Source organism: Mytilus galloprovincialis, chromosome 2, assembly GCF_965363235.1.
Source record: "Mytilus galloprovincialis chromosome 2, xbMytGall1.hap1.1, whole genome shotgun sequence".
Taxonomy (NCBI): domain Eukaryota; kingdom Metazoa; phylum Mollusca; class Bivalvia; order Mytilida; family Mytilidae; genus Mytilus; species Mytilus galloprovincialis.
In genome coordinates, this window is record NC_134839.1 from 6,125,485 (window position 1) to 6,145,972 (window position 20,488).

Here is a 20,488-nt window from a genome sequence, read left to right on the forward strand (position 1 = left end):
AACCTTTCAAGCGGCGAGTTCGACTGTAACTTCCGGTGTGTGTATATCCATCACGTGATTTTGATTGTACTCCTTGAAACCGTAGAAAAATAAAGGTCTGCGATTCTAGTATTTCTTCCTGTATTTCTTCCTGTCTTGAAAATAAATTTTACATATGCCGACAATGTATATATATATCTTATATCAGGTACATTTGAAGTACGAGTCAAATCGATGGATGTCTATCGTTGAAACTTCATCCTTCTTTTAATGCATGTTCAGACAGGAGATAGTCATAATGTTTAAATGTTTTAAATTACATGCACGTCGGACATAATGTAAAAGTAAAGTATTGAATTTTAATTCAGAGTGCATTTCTGGTAAGGAACGTTTTAGTATATAAAACATGTTACATGTATAGTCTAAAATACATACCGCGGATGATATAGACAGGAGTAATATAGGAAATACCTTATACTTGTATCCCAGTAATTGAAAATGACATATTTTCCAAGACTAAAATTTTACTTTGAGCGTTTCACAGAAGCTTTACTTTATTTATGTGCACGAAAGGTTTATATACGGAATTTAAAGGACGTTATATCTTTGTTTTGTTTTTTATTTCGTAGATAGTAGATCATATCTTAAATTTCAATTTTCAGTTTGTCATTTAGTTGACATTTTTAAACATTTATTTTATTTAAAAAAGTATTATTCTTAAATTCTATAATTTGGCAAATTTTGTTTAATTAATTTTTTTTAAAATTATTTTGCCAAAAGTAGAGGCTTGTCAACATGCAAGTTTTGAACAAACGTGCAACTTTTTATCGAGCTAAAGTATGACTAATTCGTAGAGACATAACTCACCTGTTAAACAAGTAGCATAATTTCGAAAATAAGCAACACAAAAGTAAAACAGGAGAAAAGTAAACATGCATCGTAAAATAGTTAAAAAACTAACTGTACCTTGCACATCGAGGTCTAAAATCTTTTAGGTTATGACAATATGATAGTCTAAGTACAAGTGATGTTGACGAGTTGGTGCTGCTTTTTCTTTTTCTTTCAACAAAAGATTTTGATCTCAACCGAAACATCTTAGATTAGTCCAGGTAAGCATTAACCCAACACCCTTTTTCTAGTTAATGCAAAGAAATAGATCACAGCAACGTCCGTCAGATCATTATATCCTTATCAACTCTACGCAGGAACCAACATCTTTTACACTTGTCAATTTCTATTTCCTGGAGCCATCATTTCCAATCATAAATTTTCATTTGCTGAATTCATGACAAAGTTCACTTGTCTTAAAAGTAAAGATCGATTTCTAGAAATTATATCCGTTTTAAAAAGAATTTTTATATGAAAGAAAAAAGACAGTATGCCTTCGCTCCAGCATGTAATCACAGATTTAAACAGATTTTTATCAAATACATCTTATTTTTACTATTTGTAGTGTTTTTTACATTATCTGTTAAAGATCATCAGTACTCTTATAAAAATGTTGTTTTGCAGCTATTTAAGAAGCTATCTTTATATAGTTGTTTAAGTAGATTTGAATTTATTGAAGTCTATTATTTTATAGAATTTATGCATATGCATGTACATGCAGCATCACTTGCTTATCTTTGAAATGAGAAATACTCAGATTTGTAATTCTCATATTCTAAGTTGATTATTTAACTAATTGACTAAAATATTAAAGCGGTTGGTCGGTCGAGTGAAGAGATCATTAAACTTAAATAAGTCAGTACGTATGAAACGTCGCACGATACTGGTGTTACTTTGGTAAAATCACGGACAAGACACATTCATCTTATTAATTTTTAAACATACAAATTGATATTATAAAGTGTTGTATATCATTTTAAAGCTTTTAAACTCTTCTTTCAGATTATTGCAATTTTGTATACGTAACAGACCATTTTCATTAATTAAAACTCAATGAAACCTTTATTCTGCAATATGAGTTCCTTGTCCCGCGTTACACTTTTAGTTTTGTGAAATTCTGAATACCGTAAGAAACATATAAATTTTATAACCAAACGATATACAAGTTTGTCTAGAACAAGCAATTCATAATTGGGCGATGACGTAATGTCGATTTTTTTCTCTCGAAAGACGGAAATATAAAAAAAAATGGGTCAAGATGATACAAATTATGTGTCCCATGCACGAAAGGTTGCCGTAATTTTTGTTAAATTGTCCCAAAAAAAGGGAATTCCAGAGCAATCCCCATGTCGAAAGTAAATAATTCTTTTACTAGTATTTTGTACAAAGATCACACTTTCGCCTCATGCAAGAATCAGGATTTTTTAAAATAAATTCTTATTATTCGAGTTGAATAGCAATGTCCGACATTTTGTCCCCTTCAAACCAAATTAAACGTAGGGTTACGTTTTCTGCTTTTTCATGATGTTTATTTAATACAGTGCAATTCGCTGCATAAAAAAAAATTACAATGGATAAAAGTACAAAAAAATATCTCTATTTTGATATTAAATTCCCATAAATTAAATCTAATATACGAGTTATCAGATAAAACTAAATTGTCCAATACAATGTCCCCACATACGATTTTGACGTTATTTAATAAAAATATACTTCTAACGTTCAGTCTAATTGTCATTATTGCGGTTTTAACAGACGATTTGGAATACGGCTATTTTATTTTGTTGCTTAATAAGAAAACTTTAAAATTAATGTTTATGTTGAAACTCTACCGATTCATAGAGAAGGGGTTGGAGAGATTTTCTCGCGGAACTGAAGTGTTTTCCGGACTATAATAGTCGATTCCGCTTTAATACAAATTAATAGAAAAAAACAGCAGTAATAATTGTTCCCGCTAATTCCCTTGCATATATTTGTGCAGAACTGACATACTAGATATGCCGTAGTCCTTTCGCCTTGACATTCTGGAGTGCAAAGATGAGTGCATTTGCAGTGCATAGTTTATCCCTAAAAAAGTAATCGATTGCCTTTATAATTAAAATGTATATAAAACAAATGGTTTCAATTCAAGTTACTTTTTTATTTTTTATTTGTTAATAAATCTAATTTAAAGCTTAACATCTTTTATCTAAGAAAAAACAATTAATCCTTTCTTAGGGAAAAAAATCAATCTTCTCAAATTTATTGTAAAAAGCCATCTGAACAACATAAATTCCAACGTTTTTATTTTGGCTTACGTCTTTGAGTGTGTAACGTTAGGTGACACCAGTATCGTGCGACGTTTCTCTGTAAGTAAACGTTATTACTTCAAGCCGGAATATATATGCGCACTTAAAAAGCAAATATGAGCTCTAGCAAAATGTTTAACCGACTTTACCGACCACCAATATAGTAGGTGTGCAAGTTCCGATCCGAATACAATATCTTTTACCGGATTACCAACTATAACTTACTATTATCCTTACGTTAATTTAAAAACAAATAATAAAATAATAAATTCTGTCCGTTAGTCTTTTTCCCTTTAAGTCTTGGCGTTGTCAATAGATATAGAAAGATGTGATTAAAGTGCTAATGAGACAACTCTCAATCGAAGTCACAAAATGTGAAAGTGAACTCTTATAGGTCAAAGTACGGATTTCAACACTAGTTGATTTTCGACTTTTATGAGTTTGAATGTCCCTTTGGTATCTTTCGCCTTTCTTATACCTAAAGAAACAAATATAGATAGGACCCCTGCATTTGTTTCATTAAAAGTATCGAATTTCCCAATTTTTTTTAAAGAAAATATCTGGAATTGATATATTTGAACAATACAAATATTTGACGCTTCATGTTGATGTTGGAGGTTTTTTCAAAGACACATTGCAATTTGTAAATGTATTCATAAAATATTGTGTTGAGGGATTATTTTACCAAATGAACTGATCTGTATTCGTAATATAAGAGAACGATTTATTTTCGTGTGTGAAAAATGTCGCGAATAAGTAAACCAGTTTGATCTTTCTTTATCAAACGAATTCAAGTAAATTAGAAAATCGCGAAATTAATTAGCCGCGTACTGGACAAAAAAGGTCAAAAATGAAATAAAGTATCCGCGAAAACAAGTTGGTTTACAGTATAGTTTTACTCCCAACATATTATGTTGGCCAAGAATGTACTTTTTATGGGTTTTGATTATAACAAACTCGATAATTACCATACATTTTCAAAATTCATGTGTTTAAACTTCTGTAGGAGTTTATATTTTGGCAAGATTGTGAGACACATTTAAAACTGTTAATTTAAGTAAAGATTTAGTGACTGTTTTGAAAATGGGTCTGGTGTATAATAAAAGAAGAGAAATTGACCCCTCTGGTAATATTTGACACACGCATTCTGTGTGCTTCCGGCCAACACAAAAATCCTGTTATGCGAACATTTCATAAACAACCAAAATAAGTCAACTATCTTTTAAATTTATCACAATTATTACTTCCTATCATACAATTGTGTTCATACGACACTATATTTAACAATAACAATCCTTCACATTCAGAATATCAACAACTATAATACAATGAACACAATGAGTAAGTTCTGCAAAGTAGGTCGTACTGGGTGAACTGTGAGAGTTTCCAATTCCCCTGCGCATGGGAATATGTTTGCTACAGACCCCATCAAAGATTTATATTAAGATGTCTTAAACTCGCAAAGACGTAGCCTGCGCTTTACACGAGGCTTCTGAATTAAGGACCTTATTCCTATCGAACATTGCTGTGTATTTAAATATCCGAGTAAACCGAACGGAGACCATTTTGCAATGGATTAGCTGCCAGATTTATGAAGTCTAGGGATAACAACTTTTTCATACAGCCCTAGATATATATATATATGTGTGTTATGCAAAAAGTAAAATAACAGAAATATCGAAAATTCCCTAATCAAATGGCAAAAAAACCCGCGCATTGCTTGGCAGCCGCCAGCTCACAGAACCGCCCGACCGCCTGCCCGCACGCTGTTCATCCCCAAATCAATAACCGATTTTTACTTTGAAAATTCGGATAAAAACTAAAGCTCAAACACACCAAAACGAATGTAAAACAACTGATGAAAGTTTTTTTTTTATATTACAATGACAATTTAAAACAAGGAAGTCATATAACATGCAGCGTCTGTCTGCTTGATTGTCTTCATTGTTTTAGTTAAGTGTAAGTGTTTCTATAACATATCGCACGACAACAGGAACACAGATACATCGTTTGTATAAAAATCTTTTTCCTGTGCACTGATCTTATAAAGCAAGTCTTATTTTTAGTAGGTACTTAAATAACAATGACCGACTTAACATACTTTTACATGTATCAATCTATTTTATTTCCTTCTTGGAAGACTTAAAGTTGTCCTGACGTACAAATGCACGCTGAATGCAAATTGAAAACATGATACCGCATCGTCTATGTCAGACGACAAACCATAGGATCAAAAATTGAAATCAATGAAACAGGTGTAAAGGGAAAATAATAAAAACCAATTTACGTGAAAACTTTAAACTCAAAATTTGAGAAAATGCAGTTAAACATGAGATGGATGAACAATAAAGAAAATTGTACATGAAGTAAAGTCACAAAAATACTAAATTCCGAGGAAAACTCAAAAAGGAAAGTCTCTAATCAAAATGGCAAATTTAAAAGCTCAAACACATCAAACGAATTAATAAATAATGTCATAAACCTGACTTGATTTTCCTCTCTAACGGCGATGTTATTCTTTTTCTCGTTTTTATAGATTTTGTCCTCGAAGTTACATTCTGTAAATACTCTAATATGACGCTTTTCCCTTGGAAAACATATTTTCATATGGATTCCATATCATATTTTGTCAATATTTTACACAATGCTAACGATAAGTATAAATATATTGACAAATAATACCTACCCATGTTAAAATGAGCATACAACACGACATAAACGAATTAATTCTTACAGCTAAGAGTTCATTGTCGGTTTTTCTGTACTTTCCCTATACGCAATAGAACGAGTTTCTAGTATTACATGTAGTTAGTAATTGACCGACATTCCATCAAACCACGGACGTTATCAAATAACTTCTTTGATAAAAAAATAAGATTCTCTTAAAATGCATACCTCCTTAAAAACAACTTTACCAATCAATTAATTGTATGAGCACGATGTGACGTATTGACTGTATGATGATTTGCATTGTGAGATGTGATAACCCTGTCCACGCACTCTGGCTCGCGCATTTTTGGAGTTCATGGGATTCCAAGTTTACTGCTTTGTAACTTTGATTTGTATTCGTTGGGGGTACTATTCCAATTAGTCTATATAACGGGTATATAACCAACTGTCGTACAATTGTAAGATAAGCTAGCTATAAAACCAGGTTTATCCACTATTGTCTTAATTGCCTGCCCTAAATCAGGAATGTGACGGTAGTATACCATTCGTTCTGTTTATTGAAAAAGTCTAACGTTTGATTTTTTTCTGTTTTAATGAGCCCCCCCCCCCCCCCCCCCTCTTTTTGAAATTGCCTTGGAGTTCGGTATTTTTGTTAATACTTATTGATGAATACATCAGATTTGAACATCGATAAACTACTGCTTAACTCTAATTTATCTTGAAGGAAAAGAATGACCAACAGAAAAATCTATAGATGTTGATCTTTCACCTGTCTTTGAACTTTGAAATCGATTTAAACGGTATAGAATCTTGACCATTTGATTAAAGGTAAATACAAATTGTATCTACGTAGCTCACATTAACTATTACAGTCAAGGGTCGTAATGTTGCTATGCGGATAAATTTATCGGGTTTCAAGAGCAAAATTGGCAGCGCGTCATCCCTACAATGGCTTCCATTTTTACGATTGTGAAAATTAACTGGCGTAATGGGGAGATAATTTTGACGAAGTAGAATCCTGACTGATTAACCATGGTGTTTTCTTCTTTTTTGGACTTGTGGGTTTTCGATAATCTTAAGTGTGTTCTCTCTGTTTTTTAAAGAATATTTAAATAGCCGGGAGTAAATGTCCTGTTCTTTTTTTCACTATTTTTTTTGAAAAACCTTATCAAAGATACCAGGCTTATGATTTTGTACGCAAGTCGCGCGTTACGTTTACAAAAGACTCATTGGTGACGATGCACTGTTTATAATTGAGTGCATCAACAAACACTATAGCCATAGATACATTAAAGCAGTGATTCGGCACGGCCACTTATCCATCAGTGATCTTATTAGATTGACCCCTTGGTAAAAGTAATATGTCAATTTGAAGAAAACTTATCAATAGACAAAATAAACACGTACTTTTAAAAAATTGTGTAATCAAGTGTTTATTAAATGTGTACGCAACTGCATTTTGAATTTTGCTAACATTGCTTAGGGTTAACATAAAATGTCGTGTACAGTAGTGTCTCATATGAACTGTTTATACATAAACATTTAAAAGGTTGGATCTAGTAAATTATACCAAGATTCAAATCTTATCAAAGTATATTAAATGCTTTTACAATTGATTTCAAATTGGTGTTTTGTTATGTTTTATGCATATGAAATTAAAAAAAAAAATCCCACAGGTCTAATGACATTCAACAGTCGCAGTCCTATTCTCTGACAAAAATAAGCAATTTATGTCATGCAAGCCTAGTTCTTAATTCTTCCAATTACAACGAAAAATTTTGAAAAGAGAAAACATCAGCTGTTTCCAACGGATTTGTGTTTGAGCTTTCGATTTTGACATTTGATTGGGTACTTTCCGTTTTGAATTTTCCTCGGAGTGTAGTATTTTTGTGATTTAACTTCTTACACGATCATCAAACTAGAGGCTCCCAAGAGCCTGTGTCGCTCACCTTGGTCTATGTGCATAATAAACAATGGACACATAAATTCATGACATAATTGTGTTTTGGTGATGGTGATGTGTTTAAAGATCGTACTTTACTGAATATTCTTGTTGCTACAATTATCTCTATCTATAATGAACTTGGCCCTGTAATTGCAGTGGAAAATAATTTTCTAAAAATTTACTAAACTTCATGAAAATTGTTAAAAATTGACTATAAAGGGCAATAACTCCTTAAGGGGTCATTTGAAAATTTTGGTCATGTTTGACTTATTTGTAGATCCTTCTTTGCTGAACATTATTGCTGTTTACAGTTTATCTCTATCTATAATAATATTCAAGATAATAACCAAAAACTGCAAAATTTTATTTAAATTACTAATTTGGGGGCAGCTCTAAATGCTTTGGTTTCAGAGATATAAGCCAAAATCTACATTTCACTCTTATGTACTATGTTAAGCCATGGCGGCCATCTTGGTTGGTTGACCTGGTCATGCCACACATTTTTAAAACTAGATACCCCAATGATGATTGTGGCCAAGATTGTTAAATTTGGCTCAGTAGTTTCAGAGAAGAATTTTTTTTTCAAAGAATACTAAAATTGTTCAAAAATGGTTAAAAATTGACTATAAAGGGCAATAACTCCTTAAGGGGTCAACTGACAATATTGGTCATGTTGACTTATTTGTAGATTTTACTTTGTTGAACATTATTGCTGTTTACAGTTTATCTCTATCTATATTAATATTCAAGATAATAACCAAAAACTGCAAAATTTTATTTAAAATTACTAATTTGGGGGCAGAAACCCGAAACCCAACAAGGGGTTGTCTGATTTGTCTGAAAATATCAGGGCAGATATATCTTGACCTAATAGAAAATTTTACCCATTGTCAGATTTGCTCTAAATGCTTTGGTTTCAGAATTATAAGCCAAAATCTACATTTTACCCCTATGTTCTATTTTTAGACATGGCGGCCGTCTTGTTTGGTTGGCCGGGTCACGCCACACAGTTTTTAACTTAGATACTCCAATGATGATTGTGGCCAATATTGATTAAATTTGGCCCAGTAGTTTCAGAGGAGAAGATTTTTGTAAAAGTTAACGACGACAGACGCCGGACGCAAAGTGATAAAAACGGTACCCTTACCTTCACAATAAGTGAATTTCAAATGTTTTCAAAAAACAGCAAAACCCAAATTACATGTTGTTTAGATAATAAAGGTACATGTATACGCATAGTGTGTACTTTTAAATTATGTATATACAAATTATTTGAAATTCCTATAAACAGAATCATGTTTTCACATTCTATTAAAGAAAACATGCAAACTTGAATGGATTTATTTTTCAGAATTTGAAAGAAGAAAAATATTAGCCACTTCACCTGTTCTTGTGTAATAGTAAACGATGTTCACGGTAATATACATTTTTTGTATGTTTATTTATTTTTTCATTCCTGTAGGAGGATTTCACTAGACGATTTAGAGCTTAGTCTGATATGATACATCATATATGCAGTCGTATGCTACAAATTCGCTGATAATGAAACGTTAAACTCATTCGGAACAACCTCCTTGGGAACACTAAGGGATTTTTATCCGCAGAGTTAATTTTTTTTGTGGTGAGGTCTTCAAGATCGTGATGGGCGTGGCCAACTTTGAACATGTTCAAAACAATCGTGGTGCGATCGTGGCCAAATCAGGTCGTAGTAGAAGCGTAGTGAGAGCGCACTAAGATCGTAGTAAGATCGCAAAGGTCGCTGTACCATCGTAGTGAGAGCGTAGCGAAAGCGTGATTCTATTCGGAGAAACTGCTCTACGATCTCATTGCGCGTGTTATTACGACCTCGCTACGATCATCACGTTCTCACCGCGACCAAACTACGCTTCCAAGTTACGACTACACCACGCTGTTCACGACCATAGTACGATTCTAGCACGCCCTTGCCGTCCTCATCACGCTCTTCTTACGACCTGACTACGTTCATACTACGACCATTATTCTCATTGTCATTTTCCCATAAAATATATTAATTCTTTCCAGGTTTTGTTTGTCTGTATGTAATTGGGACTTCTTGTCCATTTTCCCTAACGGCTCACCCATGCTTCTTGTTTTTCATATAGATTAGACCGTTGGTTTTCCCGTTTGAATGGTTTTACACTAGTAATTTTTGGGGCCTTTTATATCTTGCTGTTCGGTGTAAGCCAAGGCTCCGTGTTGAAGGCCGTATCTTGGCCTATAATTGTTACTTTTAGAAATTGTTACTTGGATTGAAAGTTGTCTCATTGACACTCATACCACATCTTCCTATATTTATTGACACATCTGTTTCATATCTGCTATCGTTTACTAAAATATCGTCATTTCAGCTTTATGGACCAGAAATAGGTTGTAATTTAGGTCGGATTGGTCGTTCCGACATCTCTACTTGATCAAGATTTGTTACTATCAGAGCTCCATCTGCCTCTACATCAACCCTAACACCCCCCCCCCCCCCCCCCCCCCCACGTGTTCTAGTAGATTTTGGTGGCTTGTTTGTATTTTTTTCGAGAAATCTACGTATTGATTAGAAATAGAACTGAAGGAATGATACTGTATTGATATGGAACACGATGTTGACGTTAGAGCTGAGAGCGTAGTAAGATCGCGGTTTAAACGTAGTGTAATCGTGGTAAGAACGTGCTAAAATCGCAGTAGAAGCGTTGTAAGATCGTGTTGCAATCGGATAACTCGTGGTATGGTCGTAGTGAGAACATGATGAGCGTAGAAAGATCTTGATAAGCGTAGTAAGGTCGCAGAATAAGCGCGGTGAGGACGTGTTATTATCGTAGCGGGATCGTTGTAGAAGCGTAATGAGGACGTAGTAGCATCGTGAAAGCAACGAAAATTTACATTTTCATGCCGCTCATACCGCGACCTCACCACGATCTGAATTTAATTTAGATCGCAGTGAGCGTGGTGCGATCGTGGTCTAGTGGGACTGGGGCTTAACTGATGTTCGGTTTGACTTTTTTATTGTATAAATTTCAAGATTTAGTAAAAGTTTAATCCAAGAAGACTTAAAGATGATTCATTTAACATCAGAATCTGACTGACGAAGGATATCTGTTATCCGAAATATTTCTAAATAATTACATTTATAGTTACCTTTTTTTTTGTATTTGGAGTTGTTGTGTACACTTTTTTAGGCGTTTATATAATTTATTAATTGTGTACATGTATCGTTACTCGTAACGATCCAGCGCCCTCGTGGGGAAAATCGTTGACTACTATTCAGACGTTTTATATATATTTTTATTCTTAGTCTGTATCGAGGGATTTATTACGCGATCCGATTTTTCTGACAGCCTTACCATCAGGCAAACTATGTCTTTTTTAAAAAAGCTTAGAGCTTTGAGTCTTAAAATAGTTAAAACCGAACATCATGTATCAAATTTAAAAACTTATTTGTCTCAGGGTATTGTTCCGATGGGGCTTATTTTAAAAGCTTCACCCCTTACCACCGGTGCAAAATCTATCAGATTTATTGATAGATGGAATTATATTCTCCACAGTAGTTCCGTGAAATTGATGGATCTATTACACGCTGAAGCGTATCATAAACATTTAAATTTACAATGTAGTTATAACAACATTTACAACAAATCATGTCAAGAACTTTCCGGTCCTGAATTGCTCACCATCAACGAGCGCCTCCATGACATCTTGCGCATTGAATTCCGGAAATTACACAAAAAACAAATTAATAAATTTAAACGAGACGGCGTACTTTTAGACACTGTTGCAAGAGAGCAGACCACATTAACTCTCAATCATACCATCATAACCGGTAAAAAAAACCGGAATCGCCGATTCATGAGAAAAAAAACAAAACTGCATGAACTCTACAAACACTGTAGTCAATTTGTCTTCAGTTGCTTTGTCGGAGACCGAGACTAAGGTACTGTCAAAAGGTCTTAATTTTTGTCCCACGCCGGGCAAAATAGATTCTATACTTTTGGAAGATGACCTAGACAAGCTGGCAAGATCTCTCAGAATCAAGGAATATTTTTCTAAGGACACCACAAAAAGTACTACTGAAAGTGACACAAGTGATCTCGTCTCAGATGACGACCAAGAAGATGTCGATGTTCCCAGATTCAGGAAAACAAGTTCATGGATTCCGAAACCCAGTAAATGTGCAACTTTGGAACATATAATTGACAAAATTAAATCCGACGTAACACATCTGTCCACTGCCACTTCCCAAACATTCAGCAATTTATCGTCTGAAGAAAATGAAGCTGTGCGGAAACTTAAGAACAGAGACGACATTATAATTAAACTAGCTGATAAAGGAAGCGCTGTTGTCGTCATGGACAAATGTGACTACATTCAAGAGGCGGAACGTCAACTCTCTGATGAGAGATTTTATAAGAAATTAGACACTGACCCCACCGCTCAGTTCAACAAAGAGATCACAACAAACCTGAAAAACATGTGTGAACAGGGGCATATTGATGAAGACACATTTGAATACCTAAAACATGAAAAATCAAAGCCCGGGCGTTTCTATCTTCTGCCTAAAATACATAAAGTCAATAATCCCGGTAGACCAATTGTTCCGCCAATGACCAACCTACAGAGAAAATATCAGAATTTATTGACTTTCGTCTGAGACCACATGTAGAAAATTTACCATCCTATATACAAGACACAAAACACTATCTTAAGAAAATGGAATCTCTGAACCCTTTCCCACCTGAAACGATCCTTGTGTCGCTTGATGTTACCTCCCTCTATACCAACATCCCCCATTACGATGGTATTGAAGCCTGAAGGGAAGTCTGGAACTCTCGTAACACCTTACATCCACCAACTGAATGTCTCATCCAGCTTCTAACTTTGGTATTGAAATGCAATAACTTCACATTTAATGGCGAACACTTCCTCCAAGTTAATGGAACAGCTATGGGAACAAAGATGGCCCCGTCTTATGCCAATATTTTTATGGGGAAATTAGAACAAAGAATTCTCAATTCATCTCATCATCAACCCCTCTCTTGGTTCGATTTATCGACGATATTGACATGAAGTGGGACAATACTGAACAAGAACTAAATGTGTTCATTCATCATGCCAATAATGCCCATCCCTCAATAAAATTCACATATGAAATCTCTGACTCTAAGATCACATTTCTTGACACTACAACGCAATTGATGGATGGAAACATATTAACAGATCTGTATTGCAAGCCCACAGACAAACATCAATATCTATCTCCTTTGAGTTGTCATCCCAAACACTGCACCAACAGCATTCCCTACAGCCAGGCCATACGAATAAAAAGGATTTGCTCCACCAATGATATTGCAAAAAAACGTCTACAAGAACTTCGCGGTAACCTTAAACATCGGGGCTACAAAAGAAAAGACATCGATAAAGGTTTTTCTCGTGCTAACAACATCAGCCGAGATGAGCTTTTACAATATAAAGACAAAAAGGTCAACAAGAGGGTGCCTTTTGTGTTGACTTACAATCCAAAATTTGACAACTTATCTCACCTAATCCGCGAAAATTGGAAAGAAATCGAAAAACATTCTAAACTTTCCAAGGTCTTTCCCGAGCCACCTGTACTAGCTTTCCGTAGGTCCAAAAGCCTTAAAGACTTGCTGGTGAGAGCTGATTTATCCTCTCAAGTAGGCTCTTCATCTATGGGCTCTTGCAAGGGTTGCGGAAACAAACGATGTCTGACTTGCAAACAAATACTGGATACCCAGACTTTTAACAGTCACTCCACTGGCACAGAATACATCATATTTTGCAATGTTAATTGCAAGACTTCAAATGTTGTGTATCTCTTACAGTGTAAATGTGGTACACAGTATGTTGGCGAGTAAGAACAGCCGTTTCACAAACGGATGAACGGCCATCGTAGCGACTACCAATGCAAGCCAGACCTCCCCTCAGTCGACATTTGAGATCCCCTGGCCACACTAAGGCAGATCTTAATCGACTGACCATTAAAATAATTGACCACAACTCTGCTTGGTCTAAGGAGGATAGACTTGCTCGGGAAAGATTTTGGATCAGAAAATTAACAACTTTGGCACCAAATGGGATAAATGAAAAGATGTATTTCGACTCCGTGTAGTGCTTCACATTTAGGTTATATTACTTATACAGTCTCTGTTTCTTTTTCTTAACCTTTTTCATTTACTAAATAAATTTGTTGAAGATACCAATTTAAATTGCTTAATTTTTTGAGGGATGTATAAGTACCAAGCCACGTACTTCTAGTTATACTTAGTCAAAAACTATTATTACATTTTAACGGCTGTTTGTTCGCGATGTTTAAATATTCAGACTCTATTGTAGCTACTTTACTCTGTCAATTTCAAATATTTTTAAATTCAGATCCTTCAGTGCTGTCTATTTGGTAATTTTACAGACGTTATCATGCTTATACATGTTATACCATCATAATTGTCATTCCCGATAAAGTTTTAGAATTGTGCTAGTTCAAATCGCACATTATTATTTGTATTTAAAGCATATACGTGAGCTCTCTGTTGTAATAAGCCATATAACCTATGTCATGTTTAACAAATTTTTAGAATGATGCAAGCGTCTTAACTGATGTTCGGTTTGACTTTTTTATTGTATAAATTTCAAGATTTAGTAAAAGTTTAATCCAAGAAGACTTAAAGATGATTCATTTAACATCAGAAACTGACTGACGAAGGATATCTGTTATCCGAAATATTTCTAAATAATAACATTTATAGTTACCTTTTTTTGTATTTGGAGTTGTTGTGTACACTTTTTTAGGCGTTTATAAAAAAAAAAAAAAAAAAAAAAAAAAAAAAAAAAAACTCAGGTGTCATTTCTTTTATTAATAGATGGTTAAACGATTTCTCAGGATTCCGAGTATTTCTGACTAATCTTCATGTATTTGCTTCCAAATTCCTTTGATATGGATAAGATTCATGATGAATTTATATACCCGTGTCACGTCATTGCAAGACCTTCAACAGAATATGCAAATATTGTATCCAATGATAAGTTTTTACCATCATTTCTAAAGGATGAAGTGACTACAACAGTCAACGACACAGTGCATTAAATATAATTTTCAAATAAGAGAATTAGAAAATATAGTTTCCAAAACGGGTTTATAACATTTTTCTGATTTTATAAGACTAGCATAGTATTTTAAAACAAATCTTTTCTTAGGGAATTCATACACATACTCGTAGAAAAATTATGAATTCCCTAAGACAAACTTTTTATATATTAAGAAGTATATAAATGTCTATGTTCTACACTATGACACCTATAGATAAAGAGCAAAAAATAAGAGAGATGTATCAATTACAGGTCAATGTACGGCCTTCAACGATGAGCAAACTAATATCACTATAATAAACTATAAAAATACATTTCAAATGGGAAAAACCAGTCGTTAAATTATATGCATATAGTATGTAAGCAATTTTAATTATTCGGGAATTCAAGATGCAAACTGTTTCATCTCATATCTTTAATAACTGAAGCACGTTATTTTAAATTTCAGAGTTATTGTTTTAAGTTTCAAGAAAAGTGAAAAGAAAAGTGAAAAGTAAAGTGAATAGAAAGTACTTGAAGGAGTTATAACTGCTGTTTTATTTCCTTCCGTACTTCCTTCAAAGAATACTTGTAGGCGACCTATCATAGTTCACCACAAACGACGCAAGCGGAAAGTTACGTCAAAGTGCATCCTATACAACAACAAAATAAACTAGGCTAAGCAATTTGTGTTTGCTTTCTTCATCATGTTCATGTTGTTGGTGTTAATTTGCCATTGATAAAAGATAAAAGTTTTATCAATGAAATTTGTACTGTATTCTAAATTGTTTCGTAAAGATGATTGGAGCAACATGACACGCCTTAAATATTATTTTGTAATATGTTGAATGATTCAAATGTTTTAGGGTGTTTGGGGTACTAGTAATCAAGTCTATACATATTCTAAAAATTAAAAAAGAAATGTTAAGAATCATCAATTAATATTCAAGTAATAAGTAATGAATGGTTAGTTATATCAAATGATTACATGACAAATTAAGAGCAGACGTATTTCCAACGGCAATTCACATTCTTTTTTTCCAACATAATAGAGAAATCTTTTTTCTGCAGGTGTTGCTAATGTAGCAGAAACTGCTGACTGTTATTGTGCGCTCGAGATTACCTCCCTGGATTTTTACGCTGTAAGGAATGTTCAATCTTTATTTCTGTTGTTTCCTTTAATTTTAATTATGATGCTTCAGGTATTTTTTCGTGATATTCTCACTCTTTTACACGCTTAAAGAGAACAATTATACATGTATTTTAAACTTTTGTTACTGGAAAATACTGATGGCCAGTATTGCATGCTAAATATTTGATACGCTTATCTTTCTAAACTGTATTGTGTCATTTTGTTTATATCGAGGTTCGTCAGTTCAAACACAATGTATTTTACATGCTGGACAACGTTTTTCTTCAATTTTTGTCTCTTTTTCTCGTTGTATTTTATTTTCGTTGTATTCAATTAATATTAGTTTTCGATTCCTACATGTTTAAAAGATTTTGTTTGGTATTCTCTACCTGTTGTTAAGTTCATGATAAAGTCTTATAATCTTCTTTGGTTGCAATGTACTTAAAATTGATATTAAGGACACTCTCTCTAGTAAGTTTGATTGTTGACCAATAATGAGACTACAACGGTATAAGCATCTCCGGTCACTTGTATTTCGATATGTCATGTCTCATAAGCTCTAAAAACGGAATGTTCCCAGTATATATTTATGCTGATAAAGATATTACACTTTTTTTTCTATTTTACTGTTTATGATAAAATAAAATAATACTGTTGTCACAACGATTTAATGTCAAACACACAATTGTCACATTTTCGATGAACTCTTTGAAAATGTGGTTAATAGATTCTAAAAATAAACGGAATCACACGCTGTGATTTTCGCATGAAAAAAAAAACGAACATGAGCATATTTATTTTAATTTATCACTATTTTGTGCATTTTTCCTTTGATCTTTTTTTGTGATAATTTTCATATCATGCTTCTCGCTTAAGATGGAAAAATTATCGCTAGAAACTAAGGAGGCCACGTGGCGTTGCTAACGAAATTGACATGAAATTGACAACGTCGTCATAGGTAAAATAGCGATAAACAGATTATCATTGGTCATCTCAACTCGATTGCTTTTCTCCCTTTCGCTGTACCAGCTCAAGCGAGAAAATCAATCTTGTTGAGATGATCAACGATAATCTATAAATATAGACAATAATAGTGCATTGACTTGACATATCAACGATATAAGGATGAAGCTTAGAAACGAGGAAATGCGAGGCTCCGCCGAGCTTTTTCCCCGTTTCGGGCCGAATCCTTTGATAGTTGATATGTCAAGTCAATGCACTATTATTGTCTTTATACTGCAATCTAAAAAAAAACATTTTCAATTGTTGTTTAATGTGTTAATGTCAATAAAATATTTATTGAACATTTTTACTGACATTGAACTGAAAATATTTCAGTTCTATTTACCGTTATTCCGCGATTTTTTACTTATCATCTAATTATGTTCATCTTAACATAAAAAACACATTTGCAAAGTTTTAAATTTATATTCCTTCTATAATAACGGAGAAAATCAAGTATTTGTAACTTTTTTGGTTGAATTCTCGAGTGGGTCGTGACGTTTTAGCCCGATTTGTTGAATTCTGGGAAAAATAAAATCTGTTTAACTCTTATAGCTTATCGACAATATACGTAATTAAAAGCGCACAGCTGACGAATGGTCGTAGTTATTTACCACAATATAAGAATGAACGAAAATGAATATGCATATACCGTTTTGTATTGATTGAATTAAATTCCTTTAAAATTATCTCTGGTAAATGTTTTCGAATAAATTTCATTAATTATTGTTGAGATTTTTTTCATAAAATATTTATTGAACATTTTTACTGACATTGAACTGAAAATATTTCAGTTCTATTTACCGTTATTGTTTTGATAATCCTTTCAATGCAACTAATGTGTGAGCAGAGTGTGTATATTATTTTGTAAAGGTCACTGTATATTTCTCGGCTTGAGGTCAATTCGTTTACCTTGTAGCTATTTAGCCGCAGGTGTGAGTTCAAGCGTCCACAGGTATGAATGTTGTTATTTGGAAAGGATAAACAGAAAGGATTAGAAAGAGTCTGCTGTATTTAATACGATGAGAATAAAGATACAATAATAAAATTTAGATTCATAATTCCGAAAGTGTATAAAAATAAAAGAAAACAATTTTGGATTACTTTCTTAGCGGCAATTGGCGTAAAGATTCAAATATGAAGTAAAAAATAGTAGTTTTAATCTTTAATAAAAACAAAATGCAATTTTAGTTTTTTTATTACTAGTAGAATACTTTTCCAGTGTCTTCACAAAGGAACCTGATGGCAAGGTACCATCACCAACGCCTGTATTAGTAACTAATGATATGCCATATCAAAAAATTAAGGAAGAAGTAGTGCTGAAACATTTAAATGCATTAAAAATAGACAAATCTCCAGGGATGGATAAACTACACCCCAGACTGTTAAAAGAGATCGCTGAATCATTGGCAAAACCTTTATGTATCATTTATAATCAATCACTTGAAAGTAAGACCGTACCTAACGATTGGAAGAATGCTATGATAAGTGCAATATTTAAAAAGGGTAATAAGTCACTAGCCAAAAACTATAGACCAGTCAGTTTGACATCAGTAGTATGTAAAATAATGGAGAAAATATTACGTGAATTTATAATAGAGCATATGAAAAAGAACAACCTATTCTCTAAAAAGAAAAGCAATATGGATTTATTGCAGGAAGGTCAACTGGTCTCCAATTATTAGAAGTGATTGATAAATGGACAGAGGCACTAGATCAAGGATTAGACATAGACTGCATTTATACAGACTTTATGAAGGCCTTTGATAAGGTACCACATAGAATGAAATTCAAAACAGTGTGGCTGTGGCCATTGATTGACACATTAAAATCATCCATTGACTGGGACAATTTACATGAACGTTTGTCTGTAACGACCACCGTTCACGACGTACCTACGATAGACATTTAAACTGTGGGGTCACCAAAGGTTTCTTTACGCCTTTAATTATAAAATAATTCAAAAAATTAATCAGGAATAACCTTTATGTTTTGATTTATATAATTGATATAAATCAAAACATCGTGTTATTTCTGATTAGTTTTTCGAATTACTTTATTAAGGTGTTGAGAACCTTTGGTGACCCCATAGTTTAAGTGTCTTTAAAAAAGTACATAGTGAGCAGTGGTTGTTACATACAAACGTTCACCTAAATACTAAAATTTCACCCAGAAAAATGTAAATATATGAAAATAAGTAAGAAATCTAATAGCACTGACCATCCACCAATCTATAGCCAATCTATAGCCTACTAAATCATCCTATAGCACAAGTTAAAGAGGAAAAAGATATTGGAGTCCTCATTGATGCAGAACTCACATTCGAAAATCACATTAGTGAAAAAGTGAACAAAGCAAACTCCATATTCGCAGTTCTTAGAAGAACATTTAAATACCTGGGAATAGAGACATTCATGCCACTATACTAAACCATGGTTAGAACACACCTAGACTATGCCAGCTCAGTCTGGTCCCCTTACAAAAAGAAAGATATAGACAAAATAGAAGGTGTCCAAAGAAGGGTAACAAAACAACTACCAGGGCTAAAAGGCATGAGCTACCCAGAGAGACTAAAAAAACTAGGCTTACCTACATTTTCCTATAGGAGAATAAGAGGAGACATGATCGAAACCTTCAAAACAATGAACGGACACTACGACAAAGAAGTTATCTCATTTTTAAGAAAGGCAGACGATTCTCAACAAAGATGTAGTAGTAGGACCAACAGTAATAAAGTAGTTCATCAAAGATTCCAATCTAATATCCGTAAACACTCTTTCTCTGTTAGAATTGCTAAAACCTGGAACAAACTACCAGATAAAATAACAAAGTCACCATCGATAAATTCATTCAAAAACCGACTAGACAAATATTGGTCAGACGAAGAATTATACTATAATGACTATAGAGCAGAAATATCCGGAAGTAACGGTCAAAATAGTATAAGAAACACATTAAACTACGAGTCTGGTGAAGAGGAACCTTGAGGGATCCTGTACTGGAAATCAACTATAAGTAACTATAAGTAAGTAATATTTCCCAATTTGATATACCTTTGCACATCTGTTTGTACCATTGACTTTACCAGAATTTCTTAACTTGTATTCAAATCTGGCTGTGTTTAATGCTCATAAAACTATCGCAATTTTAAAGTTTTTAATTGAAAAAAAAATACAACATACAACATGCATGATTTTTTTTTAGTTTCTTTTTAACATTTCATTCTTACATAATTAAATTCATTTGACAATCATTTACACGAACTTTTTGTGAAAAGAATACCAATGATCTAAGCTAAGGCATTATTTTTTTTTGAGGATTTTTGTACATTTTTTTTTTTAAATTCTATGATAATATTTGTGCAATGTTGAACATGATAGCCGTCATTAATCCAAATAAGTAATACAGTAGTTGTAATAAACTTATATTTTAGTCATGCATAACTGATATTGACGAATTTAGAATAGTTCGTCCATACATCGTTGTTCTTGAAAC

At 33.3% G+C, this 20,488-nt stretch overlaps 1 protein-coding gene and 1 long non-coding RNA gene across 3 annotated transcripts in view; one reads left to right on the top strand and one right to left on the bottom strand.

Moving 5' to 3' along the window:
- The window catches only part of LOC143062745 (GTPase-activating Rap/Ran-GAP domain-like protein 3), a 126,286-nt gene that overhangs the window by 89,432 nt on the left and 16,366 nt on the right, over window positions 1-20,488 (bottom strand). Inside the window, exon 1 of one of the 2 annotated variants that reach the window (XM_076234512.1) lies at window positions 946-1,208. The exons of the other annotated variant lie outside the window; for it this stretch is intronic. Coding sequence (XP_076090627.1) covers window positions 946-1,073 — 128 coding nt within the window. The 5' untranslated portion in view covers window positions 1,074-1,208. Of the gene's footprint in view, window positions 1-945; window positions 1,209-20,488 lie in introns of those variants that run through there. 2 annotated transcript variants of the gene reach the window in all.
- LOC143062748 (uncharacterized) lies at window positions 221-15,454 on the top strand. The gene is made up of 3 exons (XR_012974835.1): window positions 221-359; window positions 9,122-9,186; window positions 15,329-15,454. It is a non-coding gene; the product is annotated as an uncharacterized LOC143062748 (long non-coding RNA).